The sequence below is a fragment of the Girardinichthys multiradiatus genome, chromosome 3, assembly GCF_021462225.1.
Source record: "Girardinichthys multiradiatus isolate DD_20200921_A chromosome 3, DD_fGirMul_XY1, whole genome shotgun sequence".
NCBI lineage: Eukaryota > Metazoa > Chordata > Actinopteri > Cyprinodontiformes > Goodeidae > Girardinichthys > Girardinichthys multiradiatus.
This window is the reverse complement of record NC_061796.1, coordinates 19976927-19999000: the sequence shown is the minus strand read 5'-3', so window position 1 is coordinate 19999000 and position 22074 is coordinate 19976927. Positions and strand designations below refer to the sequence as shown.

At 41.2% G+C, this 22074-nt stretch overlaps 1 protein-coding gene across 3 annotated transcripts in view; it reads left to right on the top strand.

Moving 5' to 3' along the window:
• spire1b (spire-type actin nucleation factor 1b) overlaps positions 1-21862 on the top strand; it is a 57017-nt gene extending 35155 nt beyond the window's left edge. Inside the window, exons 9-17 of one of the 3 annotated variants that reach the window (XM_047361284.1) lie at positions 9645-9695; positions 10601-10764; positions 10843-10936; positions 12283-12425; positions 16490-16627; positions 17093-17163; positions 18584-18611; positions 18755-19050; positions 19513-21862. In XM_047361284.1, coding sequence (XP_047217240.1) covers positions 9645-9695; positions 10601-10764; positions 10843-10936; positions 12283-12425; positions 16490-16627; positions 17093-17163; positions 18584-18611; positions 18755-19050; positions 19513-19768 — 1241 coding nt within the window. In that variant the 3' untranslated portion in view covers positions 19769-21862. Of the gene's footprint in view, positions 1-4276; positions 4319-9644; positions 9696-10600; positions 10765-10842; positions 10937-12282; positions 12426-16489; positions 16628-17092; positions 17164-18583; positions 18612-18754; positions 19051-19512 lie in introns of all 3 variants that reach the window. The other 2 variants (XM_047361285.1, XM_047361286.1) reach the window with 2 other exon arrangements.
• The last annotated feature ends 212 nt before the right edge of the window (positions 21863-22074 follow it).

Below are 22074 nucleotides of genomic sequence, written 5' to 3'. Positions count from 1 at the left end.
TTGCTGTGTCAGTTCCTATGTGTAGCCATGTATAAAAAAACAACAAAAAAACAGTGCTGCATCAAGCTGTTTTTGATTTAATGCCTGTAGGAGACACCTTTTTCATTTATGTGCCATAAGGTAAATACTGTACACTTCTCACAAAAAAGCTATTTTGGATATTTGGCTCTCAGGTGGAATTTATGAAAAACTTAAAAAGTTCACGCTACAGTGATATGACAGTAGTGCATTTCAGTAGAAGCAAGCAATGGTGATTTTTTCATCTCAAACAATTCATTGAAACAAAAGCCAACAACAATGGTGGGTATACCACAAGAAAAAACATCAATATCTCAATAACATGTGATGTACCCTTGAGGATCAATTACACCTTGACAACAATGTCTCATGCTGTTCATAAGTTGACTTATTATCTGCTGAGGCATCAGAATCAGAATCAGAAAAGCTTTATTGCCAAGTACGTTTTTGGACATACAAGGAATTTGTTTTGGCGTAGTCGGTGCAATACAATACAAATTAATCACCTTCTCAGCAGACCGAATGACACGCTGCAGCCTGCCCTTATCCTTGGCTGTAGCAGCGGCGTACCAGATGGTGATGGAGGAGGTGAGGATGGACTCAATGATGGCTGTGTAGAAGTGCACCATCATAGTCTTTGGCAGGTTGAATTTCTTCAGCTGCCGCAGGAAGAACATCCTCTGCTGGGCTTTCTTGATGAGGGAGCTGATGTTTGGCTCCCACTTGAGATCCTGGGAGATGATGGTTCCCAGGAAGCGGAAAGATTCCACAGTGTCAATTGTGGAGTCACAGAGGGTGATGGGGGCAGGTGGGGCTGGGTTCTGCCTGAAGTCCACAACCATCTCCACTGTCTTTAGAGCGTTGAGCTCAAGGTTGTTCTGGCTACACCAGTCCAACAGATGGTCCACCTCCCATCTGTACGCGGACTCGTCACCATCAGAGATGAGTCCGATCAGGGTGGTGTCGTCCGCAAACTTCAGAAGCTTGACAGACTGGTGACTGGAGGTGCAGCTGTTGGTGTACAGGGAGAAGAGCAGAGGAGAGAGAACACAGCCTTGGGGGGAACCGGTGCTGATGGTCAGGGAGTCAGAGACGTGCTTCCACAGCCTCGCGCGCTGCTTCCTGTCAGACAGGAAGTCAGTGATCCACCTGCAGGTGGAGTCGGGCACACTCAGCTGGGAGAGCTTCTCCTGGAGCAGAACTGGGACGATGGTGTTGAAGGCAGAGCTGAAATCCACAAACAGGATCCTGGCATAGGTTCCTGTGGAGTCCAGGTGCCGGAGGATGAAGTGAAGGGCTAGGTTGACTGCATCCTCTACAGACCTGTTGGCTCTGTAGGCAAACTGCAGGGGGTCCAGGAGGGGGTCGGTGATGTCTTTTAGGTGTGAGAGCACAAGGCGCTCAAAGGACTTCATCACCACAGAGGTCAGGGCGACGGGTCTGAAGTCATTAAGCCCTGTGGTCCTTGGCTTCTTGGGAACAGGGACGATGGTGGAGGACTTGAAGCAGGCTGGCACATGACATGTCTCCAGTGAGGTGTTAAAAATGTCTGTGAAGACTGGAGACAGCTGATCAGCGCAGTGCTTCAGGCTGGCTGGTGAGACAGAATCCGGACCAGCAGCTTTCCGGGGGTTCTGTCTCCTGAAGAGTTTGTTGACGTCCCTCTCCTGGATGGAAAGAGCCGTCCTCGGCGTGGGTAGGGGGCTGGTGGGGGGGAACTTCAGGGTGGGGGTTGGAGGTGCCAAGGCCCCTCTTGAGGTTGGGGAGGTGGAGGTGGTGGATTGTGGCTGCAGCTGTTGGGGGGCGTCGTGGGGGATGGTTACAGGACTGTCCCTTTGTCTTTCAAAGCGGCAGTAGAACTCGTTCAGGTCGTTGGCGAGGCGTCGGTCGTTGATGGAGTGGGGGGCTTTCGGCTTGTAGTTGGTGATTTGCTTGAGCCCTTTCCAGACAGACGCAGAGTCGTTGGCTGAGAACTGGTTTTGGAGCTTCTCAGAGTACAGTCGTTTGGCCTCTTTCACTGCCTTGCCAAACTTGTACTTCGCCTCTCTGTATATGTCTTTGTCCCCACTCCTGAAGGCCTTGGCACTCTTCTTGAAGGACAACCCTCGGGTCATTGAGATTCTGGGGTCCAGAGTTACGAGCCTGTAGACGGTGCTTCAGCTGATCCTATAGGCTTTTTATGAAATTCAGGTCTGGAGAAAGTGCAGGTCATTCCATTTTAGGTACACCAGTCTCCATCAACCGTTCCCTAATGATGTGACCTCAATGATCTGGAGCATTGTCCTCTATATAGATGGGGGACAATGACTGGATTAAGGATGTTATTCAGGTACAATGGGCATGTTACTTCACCTTTCAGAAAGTGCTGAGCAGTTTTGTATTGACTAGAAACAACTAACCACACTGTAACACCACCACCAAAGGACCATCTGGAGACAACAGTGGCTGATGCATAGCGCTCCCCCTGATGTCTCCAACATCATCAGCGGCCATCATTGCTGGTCAACGTGAATGCTGGTCCCTCGTCCGTTGTAAATGCTCCTTGGCCCATGCAAGACCATGATGCCAGTGCCTGGTGGTGTGGTCAAGTATCCTTGCAGGTCGTCTAGCACGCAGACCACACTGAAGTAAACATTTTCAAATGGTCAGACGTGACACTTGGGTGCTTTTCTCCTCCCTTAAATGTGTCCAGAGTTGAGTGGCATTCATCATCCGGTTCTGCAGGGCACTGTTCACAATGAAGCAGCCATCAGTCTGGGATGTGGCCAAAGACATCCACTTCTATGCTTTTCTGTGACTCCCCCAGTCTCTCTGTATCTCTGTTATAGCCTGCTGATGGCACTCTAAGCTCAGTGGCCTCTTCCATCTGAGAACATCCTGCACTAGTGCAGGAAGGTTATAGATTCATCCTAAAATTTCACCCAAAAACCAAATATCCCTAACGTTTTGTGAGTAGTGTACTATACATCTATTAGTAGTTGGTTGGTAGTGCTACCGATTCTTTCTGTTACTGACAGAAACTCTTACATTTTAAACTAAATGTTTTCAGAAAAAATCTGAGTAAAAAAAAAGTCTTAAAAATGTTGGATTTATTGTAAATAACAACAGAAGCATCTTCATTTTAAAGTATGTAGCACCATCAACATAGACCCCTCAAAGACCAGATAGTAAATACAAGAAAATGATCAAGAAATCTTCTGATGATGCAATCGGCCAATTTTCCACTTGACTTGTCCTAACTGGTGGCCAGTCGGTCCAAAACTCCAAAATTAACAATTCTTCAAATGAGTGAGCACATCACACCTAAGCACTAAGAGGGTCTACTGACAACAACACTAGTGAGGAAAGAAGACCTAAAGTTAGCCTAATTCACTATTAATTATTTGTTTAAATATTACTTCAGAGGAACCCTTAAAAGCCTACTTGTCCATTCAGGCTTCTGCTCTTAAACAGGGAGAGAGAGAGTTAAGCTGATAACACGAAGGCTAAGCAGAGTAAATTCAGGTTAGCTAATATATCCTTTTGTGCTTTCATCCTCTGTCTGAAATGGAACATGCTGGATTCTAAGTTAGGAAAAGGGTTGACGTTCCTTAGGGAATACAGAAAAAACAGATGTTTTTAAGTTAGTTATGCTAGCTGTGGTAATTCTGCTAAACACTGTTTAAGATCCTAAAGGCTGTTTAAAATGTCAATTCCTTAATCATTCCTTCTTTGTTCTTAATTAACAAAACCCTGTTGGTTGACATCATTTATGCTCCTAACATAAATAATTAACCATCGCTTGCAGCAGGGAGGCTACAAGATGTGAGTTAGAATCCTGGTTATTTTAGTTCTTGTAGTTCTAGGCTATTGTGGAGGAGAAATTTGAATCTGCTAAAATTGGTATCGGCAGATCATAACTTTAAAAATGATAGCGCTTAAAACTTGAACAGACAGCTCAAGAAAAACACAAGCTGTTCTCAGATGAGGCTACACCTTAAACACTTTTAGGTCCAGAGTGTAGAGTCCTGACTTGTTTTCACATGTGGACACAGATAACAGCAATCTGTTAACAACAAAAGCCACCACAAAAGAAAAAAATACCTTTTTGATGTGAAAGCAAAATGTATTACTGTACTATTAATATTACTATTAATACTTGCCTGTATTATTTGGTAAAAACAAGCAAATTGTTTTCTCTTATGTGTAAGTTCTGTATTAATTTACCACCTGTTCACATGCAGTAACCACGCCACGCCATGACTGTTTCTCGTTTCAGTAATTCGGCCACTTAGCATGTCTTTCAGTTTTGATGCGTCAGGTAAAGTTTTCCTTGCTGCTTACCTGGCTTTTTATCTCCTTCTGTTCTCCGCCATGTTGTGGCTGTTCCTTTGCTTTATCAGCTCACATATGCAGACACACACACACATGCAGTACGGGACTGCATTATTACTTCATATCATGCTTCCGTGTGGTGGTTAGCTGTTGCCTGTGAAGGTGAAACATGGAGATGTGGAACACTGATCAGCTGGAGGACCCTTAGAAGAAAAAACTCATGAGTAACACAGCAGGCAGCAGAGCAAACAGATGTGGCAATGCATGTATATAATTACCTGTGTAAGGTGTATATATATATATATATATATGTACAGGTGCTTGTGACACATTTGGGCAAAACCAGGATCTTATGTCCAACTTCCATCTTTTACTCTATGCTTTACCTTTGCGCTACAGAACTCTGTTAATTTTGACTCACCTAACACATCACAATTATCATGTGTGAAAAAAAAAAGATTATAATTGGAAACCATATTTTGAAGAATCAGTTGATTTTCTTTCAGGTTATGAGAAACATTTCTGGTCAGCAAAAGTCTCTCTATTCTACTCCCCACTTTACCAATCAGGATCGTTGCAGCATTAAATCTGTTTGTAAAGATTTACAGCATGCTCTTTTTTCTATTTCTTAGACCAGGGAATCCCAGATTTCATAAAAATTGTGTTGTCCCAGCGGAGGAGATAAAACTTGGCTCTCTGTGTTATGGGTTATGGACCAGATGAGTTCATTATTGACAAGACTCTCATCAGGACCTTTCATAGGTCGCACCCTGATCAACCTGGTGGTCTGTCAGGAGGGTCTGTTTGTCTGCACCGTCTCAGTCTACCTGCTGATCATCTCTGTGCTGCAGCTATTAGGAGGATTGCTTTCACCTGCTCCTTCCCAGCCAGCTCCCTAATTATGCGTCACCTCCTCCATCTGTGCACCTGGCTTTGTAAGCAGCACGATGACAGACAAACAGCGCCAGATTATCAAAAGCCACCATGTGAGTAAATGTCCAGCGTTCCTTCCTTGCCTGCCTGCCTGATCCTGATATCATTTTTGCCCCCACGGATTTCTCTGCTCTGCCTTCCCCACATCGGATCTCTCACTGACTTCTGTATTCTGGACATCAACCTTGCTTCTGCCTCCTGACTACCGCTCTCTGCCTAACCCTCGGATAGGCCTGCCTGAATCTGCCTCCACGTTCATGACCTCGTTTCTGTGCCCTAACCAACGATTCAAGCCTCTACCTCGGATCCTGTCGCCTGATTTTGCTTCTCTGGCTCTGACCCAGTTTCTATCCCCTGACCACCGCACTCTGCCTAGTCACTGGGGTTGCAAACCTGAGAACCTGTGTGACGTGTTCCTGCTGTCTGCAGTCCATCACATTGAGGAGCCGAAATTCAGTTTCCTTATTCTCCCACAGATTCTGAAAAGGTTAGTGGCTTTATTTCTGAGTTTAGTATTCTCAATTCTCTGCTCAGCCACTAACCTGTCTGTCGTCCCTCAGAGGTTCCTGAGCCTACCGCTGGTGGTTTCCTGTCGAACGTCACCCAGAGCTTTCAATAAATCTTTTGAATCTTATCTTTTGTGTCCAGCTGAAATTTCGAGGCCTCTGTGCTACCCGTTACGCTCTGGCTGCCTCATGGGCAGTTTGGGACATTTAAGGATTTTACTGCTCTGTAGGTTTTGCAAGAAAATGACAGTTCAGATACTGAATTATTTACAAGGAAAAGTGTAGTGAAGTAGTTAAATTAATCTGCATGAATAGTGTGTTTGCTTTGTTGTAGAGTATGACCTAGGCTAATTCATATTAGGGAAGATATGAAGATGTGCATTGTTAATACCTAGTTCTTTATTTCAGGGACATATTTAGTTATTTTCATTTGACTTATAGAACTACCATAGTATAATCGACAGATATTTAACCCGAATTGTTCTCCTCAAAGACCTGGTCCATGCTATGTGAAAGTGTCACTTTGAATAAGGTCCTAAAAGCTCTGGAACATGGTGGCTGCACAGGATGTGCCACCTCAGTCTCAGCAAGTATCATCAGCTTTTCACAAAAAAGTCTTTCATCAGACTTAATTAATTATATAGGTGTTTAAATACATCAGAATTCAGCTCTGCAAACCACTGGGAACCACAGGCTGTCATGGTACCCTCTAATTTACAAGCAATAGTAATTTTGTGTAAAACTAGGTCATACAGTTTTAATAAATGAAGAAACAAGAAATTACTACAGAGGCAGAATGCTGCTGTGGCCCAGGGTCCCTCCTACTGATCTCAGTGTCCCTCATCATAGCACAATCTTAATTTCCCCATCATCTGCCATTTATGTTTTCTGGTGATCTGTGTGTATTGTTGTGTGTACAGTCCTCCTTTTAATAATAAGTAATAACAGATTGAGTCCACTGTGTTTTATAGGTAAAAGCACGCTGTGACATTTTAATCAACATGATTAAGGTTTTAATGTACAACAACCTCTTCCTCAGAGAAATACATGTTGCAAGACTAAAGATGGGTTGTTTATCTTGTCTTGGTGATGTATCAGACAGTCATGATTAAAACAGAAGGTACAGCATCTTTAAATTCTATGGTTTTGCATGTCAGGACATAATAATAATGAGTTGGCTTTTACCAAGTTGTAAAATTATTGACACACCACAGATTCCACCTTGTCATTATTTATTAAATGATGATGCCAATTTTGAAAAATATGATTTAAGTGGTAAAGTAGAATCTAGGTACTCTTAATCACATTAACTCAATCATCATTTAACTGACCATAAGCGAGTGTGGTCACTTCCATAAAAGCAGGAGTTTGGACAGTTTGGTGGTCTGGAGCATGTAGGTGTTAACACAATGCCAAAAGGTCATCAGCATTGACCTTAGGCAAGGAATTGTTGCTGCCCATTAATCTAAGGGATTATAAACTCATTTCCAAACAATTTGAAGGCCATTTTACACAGTGAGAAAGATTATTCATAAGTGGAAAACATTTAATACAGCTTCCAATCTTTCCAAAATGAGAGCTTCATCACACACTTACTAGGCCTTGGTTAGCCTGTCCATTGTAAAAATTAATGATAGTACAGTTTAAAATAGAATGAACAAGTATGGCTTGTTTAGAAGAGAGTGCCTTGAAAAAATAATTTCAATTTAGGAATGTTAAGTTGCATCTGAATAAACAACAAGACTTCTGTCACAGTGCCCTTTGGACCGATGATTGGAAAGTAAAAATGTTTGGTCATAATTAGCCATAAAACCAAACACAGCATATCAGCATAAACATCCAATACCAGCTGTCAAACATGTTGATGGAAAGGTAATGATTTGGATTTGTTTTGTAGCCACAGGACCTGGGGACCTTGTCACTGAGTTATCACTGAATTGACCATAACCAAAGAGGTAAATGTGAGGTCATCTGTCCAACAGCTGAAGCTTGGCCCATACTGGGTCATGCAACAGGACAATGATACCTAACATACAAGGGTTGGACAATGAAACTGAAACACCTGTCATTTTAGTGTGGGAGGTTTCATGGCTAAACTGGACCAGCCTGGTAGCCAGTCTTCATTGATTGCACATTGCACCAGTAAGAGCAGAGTGTGAAGGTTCAATTAGCAGGGTAAGAGCACAGTTTTGCTCAAAATATTGAAATGCACACAACATTATGGGTGACATACCAGAGTTTAAAAGAGGACAAATTGTTGGTGCACGTCTTGCTGGCGCATCTGTGACCAAGACAGCAAGTCTTTGTGATGTATCAAGAGCCACAGTATCCAGGGTAATGTCAGCAAGAAGGGCGAACCACATCCAACAGGATTAACTGTGGACGCAAGAGGAAGCTGTCTGAAAGGGATGTTCGGGTGCTAACCCGGATTGTATCCAAAAAACATAAAACCACGGCTGCCCAAATCACGGCAGAATTAAATGTGCACCTCAGCTCTCCTGTTTCCACCAGAACTGTCCATCAGGAGCTCCACAGGGTCAATATACACGGCCGGGCTGCTATAGCCAAACCTTTGGTCACTCATGCCAATGCCAAACGTCGGTTTCAATGGTGGAAGGAGCGCAAATCTTGGGCTGTGGACAATGTGAAACATGTATTGTTCTCTGATGAGTCCACCTTTACTGTTTTCCCCACATCCTGGAGAGTTACGGTGTGGAGAATCCCCAAAGAAGCGTACCACCCAGAAATCCCTCTGACCACTGTGCAGGACTTGTATATGTCATTCCCAAGACGAATTGACGCTGTATTGGCCGCAAAAGGAGGCCCTACATCATACTAATAAATTATTGTGGTCTAAAACCAGGTGTTTCAGTTTCATTGTCCAACCCCTGTAGCAGCAAATATTTTCAACAATATGGCTGAACAAGAAAGAAAGAAAATCAAAGTATTGTAATGTGGTTCTACAAGCTATTCAGTAATGGGTACTACATATAAAATTCTTCACACATAACCTTTTCATTTTGGCCTCATTTTAATTAATAAATGACAGAGTGGGAGCTCTTTTCTGTTTTTCTACCAGCTGTGTGTCATCATCTGTTTCTCTCTTTATGATTTCTCTCTGCAGTGTTGCTCCTTTCTTTAAAGACAAAAAAAATTATCAGATTAAGTTTGTTATATTTCAGAGTTTAAATTGCATAATAATGCAAAGCTGAAGATATCTAATTTATATTTTGTAATCCATTAAAATTTAATTTAAATCTTTTAGCCATTCTGCATATAGTGAGTGAAATGTTACCAGACTGTCTCCGATGTGCTCCTGTCATGCTGACCACCACATATAACAAAGACTTCTCCAGATGCAAAAGCGGAGGCATATCTGACAGATAGTCAGCAACCCAGGAGGCTCTAGAAATGGCTCTGGCCATCCTGAGCAGCCTGCCACTGAACAGGCTGAGGGTCTGCAGCAAAATGAATATGATCTTCAGTCTACCCCCAGTACCACTATGGTGGAAATGTGCATTGACATGGTATCTGAAACAAGTTTTCTCTGCTCATTCAAGGGCGTACAAATCAGTGAAAAGGCAGAAATTTGGCATAGAAGCAAACTTTATAGAGATCCCCTGACTCCTTTCTAACTTTTCTATCCTCCATATTTTTATGTGTAATGGCAAAAGATCAGTAGAAAGAGCCAAAAGCCCATTTTACATTCGAAAACATGGACGATCTCAATAAAACTCTTTGTCTCTACACAAAGCCTGCCATAAACGAAACATCAATAAAATCACACCTTCCAGCTATTTATATGTGCATCTAGCATATTAAATGGTATACTGTGTTTTGTAATGTCCTAATAAATGAGGTATCTACTTTTAGGTTTTGGCAAAACATGCAGTATGCCTCAGGATTTGTTCCGTACAGGACTAGGTAATGTATTAGCAATGCTGTGGTTTGAACAGCCTTGTTTGGCTTTAACCTTTCAGCCTTGTTTGTCTCCCTCCCTGGCTGCAAACTAATGTCTTCTATAAAAATAACTATTGGGAGCTGAAAAAATAGGTAAAATGCTAAATTATGTCCTGTCCAGGGTGTAGACTGCTGGAGATAGGTACCAGCTTCCCCGCAACCCACTATGGAATAAGCGGTAGAAAATGACTGACTGACTGACTGACTAAATTATGTCTGAGTGAATCACCAAAAAGTGTTCTAATGTGAGCACTTAGAAATGTTGGGTTGTGGAGAGGCTAATAATACAGCAGCTTCTTATTCACTTCTCTTCTCTCACGCTCCTTGTCTCCCTTTAAACTCCCTGTAGGTTTTGTCTTTTGCTTTAAATATTCTGTTCTCATCCCAGGTCCAGTTGGAATCAGGCAGCTCGGCATGTATTGTTTTCTGTCTTTACACTTCTGACAATATAACGTAAGGACTTAGATTTGAGGAGTCAGTTCCCAGGGCTAAGGGTTAGTGTTAGATAAAAGGATGTCATAGGGATTCTAAATATTTAGTATAAGAGGTGTCTGTGTTCTTTGTGTAACGCTGGCCTGCTCCTTTGCCATCCCCTCAGAACAACCTCCACATCCTTCCCCAACTCTTCCACCCTCAGATGGATCTCAAACCCTGGTCCTCTATGGCTGATTTCATTGCATCCTTTCACTCTGATTGAATGCAGTATGACCTGGTAGCTAATTTGCGAATGGGAAATGAGAAAACCAATTTAAGGACCCAGTGTGAAAACCAATAAGGATGCAATGGAGCAAAAAAAGAGCTGTGTTGAGATTCATCTGAATTGCTTTTCCTTCCGTTGAAATGATTGCCTCTTGTGTGGCTCTGTGCAGATGAGCTTAGTCCATACATGGGCAGGAGGACGTCCAGTTCTCTGTCTCTGAACAATGGATCACGGTCTCCCAGAGTAGAACCCTCCGGTTCTCAGTCTGTCCCTCAGAGGAAGAAACTCCTGAAGGCTCCAAGCCTGGCTGAGCTGGACAGCTCCGACTCTGATGTAAGGCAGTTTGTTTGTTTTTTAAAACTTCATCTTTAAAATGGATGACTGCAGTGCTGGTAATATTTATGTATTCAGGACGAGCTGGTTGGACCCACATCAGCAAGCAACTCCAGTGTGGCAACATCTTTGATGGATGATACATCGCCAGAGTCTGCGCTCGGAAAGAAAAGTGAGTCCGGAAACCTTTTTCTTTATCTTTCATCACAGCGGTTTTGGCTCCTTAATAAAAAGTTAACCTTATAGTGATTAATGAGATTTAATCTAACAACCTCATCAGCTATGACCGAGACGCATCTGAGTTTTTATAATGTACTATAATGTATACCTTGAGTTTTGAACTATCAATTACGTTTTTTTGCTTAAGGGTTATAGTTCAGGACTTTTGAAGTGAGGTTCTGATGAAAGGTAATACACAGTTAGTATCTTGTATGCAGTTGATACCTCTCCTGACTGATAATAAAGTAGAGCTGTGCAATATATCGCAATATCACTGCATTCTATGTCACAATTCCAAAGGATTGCTTGGATGCAATAGTTGGGAAGATATTATATTTCCAGCATCTGGCCTTCTAACTGTGCACATTGGTAATACATTTGGCCAGATGGATGGCTCTTAATGGCCACACCTTTCAGAGGACTGATTATCAGTTTTTTTGTTCTAATAAAATTTTTATTAAAAACATGTTCAGTTGTTATCTGATAGGATTTTACCTGATGATGATAATAAAAGAAAAATAAGTGTGTTAATCAGTGTTTAGCAGTTTTTGTAAATGAATCATGCAGTTGTAAAGCAACAACGTTGGCCAGATGCAGGTTGGTAAAAAATATTTAGGTAAAATAATGACTTAAACTTTTCCTGCTTATGGACCCAGAGCAACTTAAGGAATAATGGAAAGAAAATAATCAACTGTATAACTCTAAAGCTTTTCATCATCTATTACTTATCAGTGGGCACAAAAAAATTATTTATTAACTTTTAAACGAAGTAAAGGAATAATGCTATCTGCTGGAATGAAGGTATAGAGCAGTTTTTATCACAACTTCCCCAGACGTCATTAGGCTGATTTAAATAAATGGTTCGTGGCCTCTCTAGGCAATGGAAGAGGAACGTATGAGATTCCCTGGGATTCCTATAACCCGTGTAAAATAAATACTAGGGCTTTAAATCCTGGGGCTTTTAGTGGAAAAGGGGCTAATGTTTGCATTATTTACACAGAAACCAATAATTGATTTACCAGGTAATTGAGATAGGTGGCGCACTGCCTCTTCCTGTGGGGGAACAGAAAATGTAAAACGTTTTTGGTCAGAATAACTACATGATAAATAAGGATTAGAAAGGTTTGAATACCCGCCAAATACAAGTGTGGCAACTGTTTAAGGGTTCACAAAATATACATCCAAGATCGTTCTCTACTGCAAGCAAGGTATTAACTGCTCATTACTTCAAAAGATTTGAACTATCCCCTTAGGTTTCCTAACCTGTCCTTTATGTTGTTTATCATCTCTGAACACCAGCCCCACCCATGTTCCTGCCCATCTCCTCCACACCTCAGCCAGAGAGACGTCAGACCCCCCAGAGGAGACACTCCATTGAGAAGGAAACGCCCACCAGTGTCCGACAGTTCCAGCCACCGTCCAAACAGAACTCCAAGTCTCTGGTGAGTGAGATCCCCACATTCATTCACTCCTAAACTGTGAAATGTAGTTTGAAATAATGATTTTTTTTATTTGGAAATCATGTGAAAGAATATTCACAAACATATTAGTTAAAAACTGAGAGGAAGTTAATTGGGATTGAAGTTAAATGCATGTTGCATTAATTTGAAAGTTACATGCGTCACTGTTTTCATGTTTCACTGTGTTTTCTGAGGAAAGTGAAATGGCCTCTTCATTTAGGTTCTGTCCTATGTCTTCGATCGCCATTTCTGTAAAGTATGGTCAGTTATTCAGTCCAACTGCTCAATATCTGCTCTCCTTCTTCCCACAAACTCTTCAACCTTCTTCATATTTAGGTTGGGGTGACAGTCTCGTTTCCGTCCTGGATCACTTCCCTCCTTCTCTTCTTCCCCCCCTCTCCCTCTGCTCTCCATTTGTTGCAGAGCTTCCACCCCACTGAGGCATTTGTGTTGGGGTTGGTCAAGGCATTTTTTGTTCTGTGCAGTAGTGTTTGCATCAGACAAAGAGAGTCAGTTAAGGTTTGCCAGTCTCCTCTTAGTTTGTCCTGACAATCTAACTGTAGCTGGCCATCATAGCCTAATGCTTCTTTAGAGACCATTTAGCTACAGTAGAAGCAAGCTTCTGTCATGACACAAATTTACTAACCAGAATCACAGACTTTGTGGCTCTTCTAAACCTTTCATACACCTTAGTGCAAGTAGGTAGCTGCTCTTTAGTTAAAATGAAACTGAAGTTACTCTCACACTGTTTCTTATCTTGCCATGTTGGTGCAAAAGTGCGTATGATTTACAATGTTTAACTGAGTCAGGATGGGGTAAATTACTTTTGATCTCTTGTCACTGTTTTTTTTTTTCCACATTTAAGGATCAAATGATAATCTAAGAATGAAAGCTGAGTGCCCCCAGTTGGTCATATAATTATTAACTGAAATAATTTAAAAATAGATCAGGCTGCTGTCCGTTGGAGCCTCTCCAAGGATTTACTACGCTGAGGTGAATGGATCTTCTTCAGAGCAGAAAGGAAGTCTGCACAGTGTAGCATGATATTAGGTCATATATACTGGATCATTACTGCAACATTTGAGTGTCACTTGTTAAATCTCTTAGCTGTAGGGCTGAAACAATTAATCAGATTAATCGTGATTAATCAAATATTAGAAAAAACAAATTTAGTAATCAAATAATCATCAATTGGAGTATCTAGACTCTAAAACATGTAATTTGCTAAAAGAACAATCCACTCAGAGCAGTAATTATGCCAAAACTGTAGCAAAAATATGTACTTTTTGCATTTAAAATGAAAAACCTTGGTCTGTTAATATGCTCTATCCAGAACTCCTCAACTGGCATAGCTTTAGCTTCACCTGGTTCAAATTCTGTAAAACCTTTTTCATGCCTTTTTTCATACGAGTACGAGTATGAGTACGTTTACGAGTACCTTTTTTTATGTCTTGTTTTTTTTTGTGCAAAAACAGACAAGAAGAGTATAAATTGTCGTTTAAATAGACTACAAGGGTTTTATTTTATTTGAGTAACATTATGCTTTTTGATTAAAAAAACTATTTTTAAAAATCAGGAATCAATATGCAAGTGACACTTTTTTGTTGGTGACTGTTACGTCCCCTGGCTGGTCATCAGGATAAAAGAGACTAATATAATTCTAGATGGTGAAAGTGAAGACAAGATGGCCTTTAAGAGGTTTATTTTTCAGCCATATTTTAACTCAATTGTACAGACTGAGATTTAGCTTCAAGCAGACCTCAGGCCAAAACAACAAACAAAAAACCCCTAAGGAAAATCTAATTTTAACTTACATAACTTAACAAAACAAAATATACAAACCGATAAAATAACTCACCTAACAAGCACATAAACAGGAGAAAACAGAGATTAAACAAAAAGGCAGCTCTCCCCTACAAAGGCAGTCTGACCAAAAGTTACATCAGGGAAACAGTACATATTTTTATTTTATTGCAACTTTATGTAATAAAAATGGATGCATGGTATTATCTTTGTTTTTATTTTTAAAAATCTGAAAAGTGCGGCATGCATTTGTACTCCTTGCGTGAATGTTTTGTAGAGCTACCCTTCACTGCTTTACATATCTAGAGACAAGTTTTTCCCAATTGTTCTATACAATTGGCTCAAGTTCAGTCAGACTAGATGGAGAACATCAATTTTCAAGCCTTGCCACATACTTTGGATTTGATTTAGGTCTAGACTTGCCTGGGCAATTCTAAGACATGAACATGATTTATTTTATATTTACCATCCCTGTCCTGCTGGAAGGTGAATCTCTACCCCAGTCTCAACTCCTTTGCAACCTCTAACCACTTTACTTTCAGGATTGCCCTGTGTTAGGTCCATCCATCTTTCCATTAATTCTGACCAGCTTCCATGTCCCTGCTGAAAAGTATTATAACAGCATGATGCTGCCTCTACCATGTTTCACCGTGACGTGGAGATGTTTACTGTTATTTGTCCTCCACCAAAAACATTTTCAATGTAGGCCAGCAAAGGTCAGTTTTGGTACATCTTTGGTACGTTCCTCCACATAACTAATGTGTCTCTTACATGACGTGTGGTAAACTGCAAACAGGACCTCTTATAAATGTCTTCTAGTGTTGTAGTCAAGACCACCTAATCCGAGCCAAAACCAAGAACAAGACTTTGAGGGAGGCGAGACCTTTCTAAGACAAAGGCCAAAACAATGCAATGTCACCATCATGCTGTAATCATAATAAGTTAATCAGTAGTTGTTGTCTTAAAAAAGAAATATTCCTGTGGTGGCTCATTTAGCAAGGTATCCTATAAACAGGGCTCCAGCCTAACTGGTTACACTGGTGTGCCTTACTTTTTTAGTTAGGTGCGTGCTCCTTAGGAGATGACAGATGGTGTCCTGGGGTATCTCCTTCCAGATCCTGACCAGGGCTTCACTGAGCTCCTGGACAGCCTGAGGTGCAACCTGGTGGCCTAAACATAATGTCCTATTAGATGTTCTACTGTATTTAGGTCAGGGGAGCTTGGAGGCCAGTCAGTAGTATCCATTCCTTCATTCTCCAGGAACTGACTGCTTACTCATGCTACATGAGGCCGGGCATTATAATGCACCAGGAGAAACCCAGGACCCACTGCACCAACTTACTGTCTAACAATGGGTCTAAGGATATCACCTAATGGCAGTCAGGGTGCCATTGTTTATCCCGTACAGGTCTGTAGGTCTCTCCATGAATATGCCTCGCCAGACCAACACTGATCCACCACCACACCAATCATGCTGAACAGTGTTGCAGGCAGCATAATGTTCTCAACTTCTCCTGACCCTTTCACAACTGTCACCTGAGCTCAGCGTGAACCTGCTCTCATCAGTGAAAAGAACAGGGCACTCGTGCTGCCAATTCCAGTGTTCTCTGGAAAATGGCAGTCGAGCTCTGTCGAGTTCCGGGCTCTGAGCACAGGGCCTACTAGAGAACATCAGGCCCTCAGACCACCTTCATGAAGTCTGTCAATTGCAAAACTACAAAAAAGCAGCCACAAAAAGTGAGGAGGGGAAAAATGTCTGTGGCCTCCATCTGCTAAACCTTTTCTGTTTTTGGGGTCAATATTCCAGAGGTTTAACTGACTTGATATCATACTCAGGGTTAGCAGTATATTATATTAATTATATTAAATATAATTATACTTATATATTTTTTTTAAATGGTCCTGTAGGTTTTTTGACCAGTGTATATTGAACTTAATAGTTGTAACATAACAAAAATTGGAAAAAGCTCACTGCAAGACAGTGTGTATGTATATGTGTCTACTTGTGTACTATATTTTGGAGATTTTAAAACCATGAGCCACTATAATTGTGGGTTCAGTCAGCTTTATCTGCACCATGTTGATATTACAAAGTGTAAATGCATGTATGTTTTTATGGTCAAAAAGGTTTCTTAAAGGTTGACATGGTATAATTAGGGTTAGAATAGTTATACTGTTAGCTGTGAAATGTTAGGGGTTGAATAAGGGGTTAAAATAAAACACTTTATGTGTTGTTTTTGCAGGAGGAGTTTTGTTTCCCTGTGGAATGTCTGTCTCTGACAGTGGAAGAAGTGATGCACATCAGACAGGTGCTGGTGAAAGCAGAGCTGGAGAAGTTCCAGCAGTACAAAGACATCTACAATGCTATGAAGAAAGGGAAGGTAACCTTAAATTTACCATATGGCCATGGTATAGTGCATAGCAGAAAAAAACTGCAGTCATCTGATTCCTATCAGATCCTAAAAGCAACGCATTACTGTTTTTCACAAGTCAACAGTCAGAAACACTGTTCAGAAGGTTTAAATCCACCCAGTTAGTTTTACAACTTATAGAACCACCTTTATGCCTGAGTGATTTCAAGTACTCCTGTTTTGTATATACACAGATCTGTAGAAATACCAAATTATAACTGCAACATTTAACATTGTTTAACATGGTATTTATTTACCAATGTAATACTGACCTGATGAGGTCCAGCAAATGCCTTTATTATGCCCATAAAGTCCCCTAAAGTTTTAGGAACCTTAAGGAAGAGAGTGTATTATTCACAGCTCTATAACTTTCTCTTCAGACAGTTGTTTTTATTTTTGACTGTGTTAAATAATTCTCTTTATCTTTCATTGCAGCTTTGCTTCTGTTGTCGGACCAAAAGGTTTTCCCTTTTCACCTGGTCCTATACCTGCCAGTTCTGCAAAAAGTAAACCTTTCTATACACACACACACACACACACACACACACACACACACACACACACACACATACATATATATATATATATATATATATATATATATATATATATATATATATATATATATATATATAGGGGTTGGACACTGTAACTGAAACACCTGGTTTTAGACCACAATAATTTATTAGCATGGTGTAGGGCCTCCTTTTGTGGCCAATGCAGCGTCAATTTGTCTTGGGAATGACATATAGTGGCCAGGTCACTGGTGGAGGAAAACGTTTCCTGACTCGCTCCTCCAAAACACCCCAAAGTGGCTCAATAATATTTAGATCTGGTGACTGTGCAGGCCATGGAAGATGTTCAACTTCACTTTCATGTTCATCAAACCAATCTTTCACCAGTCTTGCTGTGTGTATTGGTGCATTGTCATCCTGATACACGGCACCACCTTCAGGATACAATGTTTGAACCATTGGATGCACATGGTCCTCAAGAATGGTTCGGTAGTCCTTGGCAGTGACGTGCCCATCTAGCACAAGTATTGGGCCAAGGGAATGCCATGATATGGCAGCCCAAACCATCACTAATCCACCCCCATGGTTCACTCTGGGCATGCAACAGTCTGGGTGGTACGCTTCTTTGGAGCTTCTCCACACCGTAACTCTCCTGGATGTGGGGAAAACAGTAAAGGTGGACTCATTAGAGAACAATACATGTATCACATTGTCCACAGCCCAAGATTTGTGCTCCTTGCACCATTGAAACCGACGTTTGGCATTGGCATGAGTGACCAAAGGTTTGGCTATAGCAGCCCGGCCGTGTATATTGACCCTGTGGAGCTCCCGACGGACAGTTCTGGTGGAAACAGGAGAGCTGAGGTGCACATTTAATTCTGCCGTGATTTGGGCAGCCGTGGTTTTATGTTTTTTGGATACAATCCGGGTTAGCACCCGAACATCCCTTTCAGACAGCTTCCTCTTGCGTCCACAGTTAATCCTGTTGGATGTGGTTCGTCCTTCTTGGTGGTATGCTGACATTACCCTGGATACCGTGGCTCTTGATACATCACAAAGACTTGCTGTCTTGGTCACAGATGCGCCAGCAAGACGTGCACCAACAATTTGTCCTCTTTTGAACTCTGGTATGTCACCCATAATGTTGTGTGCATTTCAATATTTTGAGCAAAACTGTGCTCTTAGCCTGCTAATTGAACCTTCACACTCTGCTCTTACTGGTGCAATGTGCAATCAATGAAGACTGGCTACCAGGCTGGTCCAGTTTAGCCATGAAACCTCCAACACTAAAATGACAGGTGTTTCAGTTTCATTGTCCAACCCCTGGATATATATATATATATTTGGTATTTTCATATGACCACTTTAATTAATGACTTCCTCTGTTTATTCTCCAATCCTCTGTTTGTAGGCCTGTGTGCTCACAATGCTGCAAAAAGGTATGTCACACAGAATAAATCTGTTAGCCAATCAGCTGCCTGTGTAGCATCTTGTGTGTTTTCATAATAATATTTTTGGTGTTTGAGTACCAAAGTAAGGTAGGTCTGAGTACCATAACATCTCTGCCTTCACTTTCTAACAGATGCGGCTTCCATCAAAACCTTATTCCAGTCTGCCTATCTACTCCATTGGCTCAACCAATACTCTGCCCAGAGACAGAATAAGTGCCATGGCTGATGTAGGACAAGGACTCTCTGTGGCTGAAGGGCCAGGATCGTCCATGGCAGCGGGAGGGGCTGTTTCATCACCAACTTTGAGAGGAGCTACAAAAGCAGCATCTAAAGGAGCTGGAAAAACTACAGGAGCAGCAGCAGCTGCCAAAGCTGACAAACCGTCCAGGAGCCACCAGCGCCACAGCATTCAGAAGACCATGTCCAAGTAAGAGTTACAAAACTGCTTAATTTGCTCCAAGAAAGGATGAACTTTTCTTCATTAAAACTGAGACAGAAAGAAGTAATGTGCAAACAGCTAATCCAGTGTTGCAGTTTTAAAGCTGAGAAGCTTTGCTTTGCATCATGTGCAGTGTACACATAATACAAAGACCAGCTGCAACAGCTAACACTTCAAGTTTGGTTCTTTACACGGCAAGCCACTGACATCTAGTGGAGAAGATTAAAATTGCACATTTCCTGTGAATGTAAAACAGAGATGGGCAATTCCAGTGCTGACCCTAGTATGTTTTAGATTTGTTTTTGCTGCTGCACACCTGAAGCAAATAGTTGAACTATCGTATATGCTTGTCTGGAGAAGCCTGTTAATCTCTCACTCATTTAAACCAGGTTGATTCAAGTCTACTCTTTGTCCAGAACAACATTCTTACTTTGTTTCTGTTTGTTGCAGGCTGTCAAAGCATGGCTCTTTAAAATCTCATGAAGAACTGGAGCTGCCCCCAGAGCTAACAGAGGACTGGGCCACCATGGAGATGTGTGTGGACTGCAAGAAGTTCATCTCCGACATAATCGCCTCCAGCAAGCACAGCCTGTCGCTGGCTACCAAGAGGGCGCGCCTAAAACGCAAGACGCAGTCCTTCTACTTGTCGTCCCCCAAAGGAGCAGAGGGCTACAGACCCTCTGAACGAACAATCAATGAAATCTAAAATTGTTTGTGCATACCTGGGTCATAGAGAGTCGTCAAAATGACTCAAAAGAACTTGAGACATAATGTTTTCCTTTCCTCCTCATCAATGCACAGCTCCTCCAGACAACTGCATGTTGCAGGACCACCTGTCTCTTTCAGTTATTTTCCCTTTCTGAATCTTATATTTCTCTACCCACAAACAGTTGATTTAATGCAAATAACCTGAAAGTCACAGTGGACTTATATCTCACCACTGATGGCACAACTGTGTTGTCCAGATCAACTCAGATTCATTTTAAAGCACAAAACAGAGGAGAAATTCTCTTTTAAACAGAGAGAGATGCTCAAGAAAATAAAATATAAAGCTGTATATTTTATATGGGTTATAATTTAGTTTTTTACATGTATGTTTGGGTGTATGTCTGTGTTCTGTAAAGGATTGTTTCCAAAAAAACAAAAGCCACCTTCTATTTTGGATTTCACTGATATTGTTCAGGGAGATGTATCCTCGCTGCTGCTGTCAGCCCACCTGAAAGCGTTGTTCTGTTTTCAAGAAATTTTGTTTTCTGAAAAATGTTTCTGTCAAAATTAGAACCAGACAGAAACAATCTTCTGGTTAAAATATTAATTTGTGCCAAATAACACTTTCTTTCACCAATGAGTCACCCAAAGAAAACCATTATTCCTGGGGAATCGTTGCCACGTTATTACCGCTAACCCTGAGCTAATGCCTGCTTATTTGAGATAAATTCATGGATGTAACCGGTAATCCAAACATTCCTTAGCCCTGCTAATACTTTTTAGCTCATTTTCAGGGATCCCTATCTGTTTCCTATCTGTATATTCCAAAAGGGATAAACATATAGTCCCTCTAGTGAGTTCTAGGTCTTCCCCAGGGTCTCCTCCAAGTAGGAAATCCCACAGAAAACCTTCAAAGGGGGACCCCAATAGGCATCCTGATCAGATACCTGAAACATCTTAGCTTACCCTGTTTGATGCAGAAGAAGATCAGCTGTACTCAAGAGTCCAGATGACGGAGCTCCTCAGTTTATCACTAACGCAAGGCATGGCCATCCCTAGAGAAAGCTCATCTCATGACCTACATTAACAACATAATCAGAAAGCTCACTAAATGAATTTTCTTTATATATACAAGTCTATATATACACTTGTGGATGTTGTTACTTTGCTGTGACAGAACCATTTTAGCAGTGTTTGATGACATTTAACTACTAGCTCTCTATGATCCACTGGTACTTCTAAAATGTAACAGATCAGAAATACTCTCAATAGATACAACTGAGGCTGAGTTACTGAGGTTTTTCCTCTATTTTAGTTTGAATTAAATATTCCCTGTTTTTACACACAGCTCTTTCCAGAGGTTGTGAAGTGCTACTTAGTGTGACATCAATGCTGTTGTTCTGCAAGCAAACGTAATCAAATCCGCGTTTGGTTTCATTTATTTTTTATTAAATCCGTCTTTGAATAATTTTCATGAAATATGTGCATATTTTTGGATATTGTTAATTATCTCTTGACAATAATCAACATATAGTACATGTAACTGATTTACTTTTCCGTATATTAACTTGTGTTAGAAAGGTTGCATTATGTAAAGATTAGTCATCATAGAATGCCTCATGTACAGACGATGAAACCCAGTTCACTGTATAGGCAGCGAATATGATTTCTAATCATCATGCAGAGTCTACCTGAAAGGAAGCGATATCTGCCTTCAGACCTGGATGTGTTCATCTACATGATATAGTTCTGCCTTACAAACTGCCTTTCATGATTACTTATTTGGTGGAATGTCATCCAGTGTTGGTGTACATACTTTGTTTGTGATGGTTTGTATGTTTGTAGATCAGGTGGTTGTTGTCTCAGTGAAGACGGTGCTGACAGTGACACAGGTGAAGAGCCACATCTCGGAGAGGAAATTCCTCCTGGTACAGTGTGATGAGGTCGATGTAAAGGGGACCTCACAGTGTGAGAGGCAGCAGCATGCATGTACTGCAGTGTAGCTTGTTCCCTCTGTCTGTATAACCTTTAATCTGTAACTACCTGCAGAGATTGCAGTAAACAATGACAATAAACTGTACTGCAATACCCAGCCAGAGTCTTTCATTCTTGGGCAGAAGAAGACCAAAAGGGAAAAACAAAAAAGGATTGTTCTTGTTTTGGTTTTAGTAAACATCGGATAAAGGTTAGGGCTTGTTTTTAATTATCTTGTAATCCCCTCCTTTTTTGAGGAACTTGCTACTGATTTTTATTTATATGGTCAATGTTATTTTTATATTTGATTGTTCAATTAAAGATATGAAA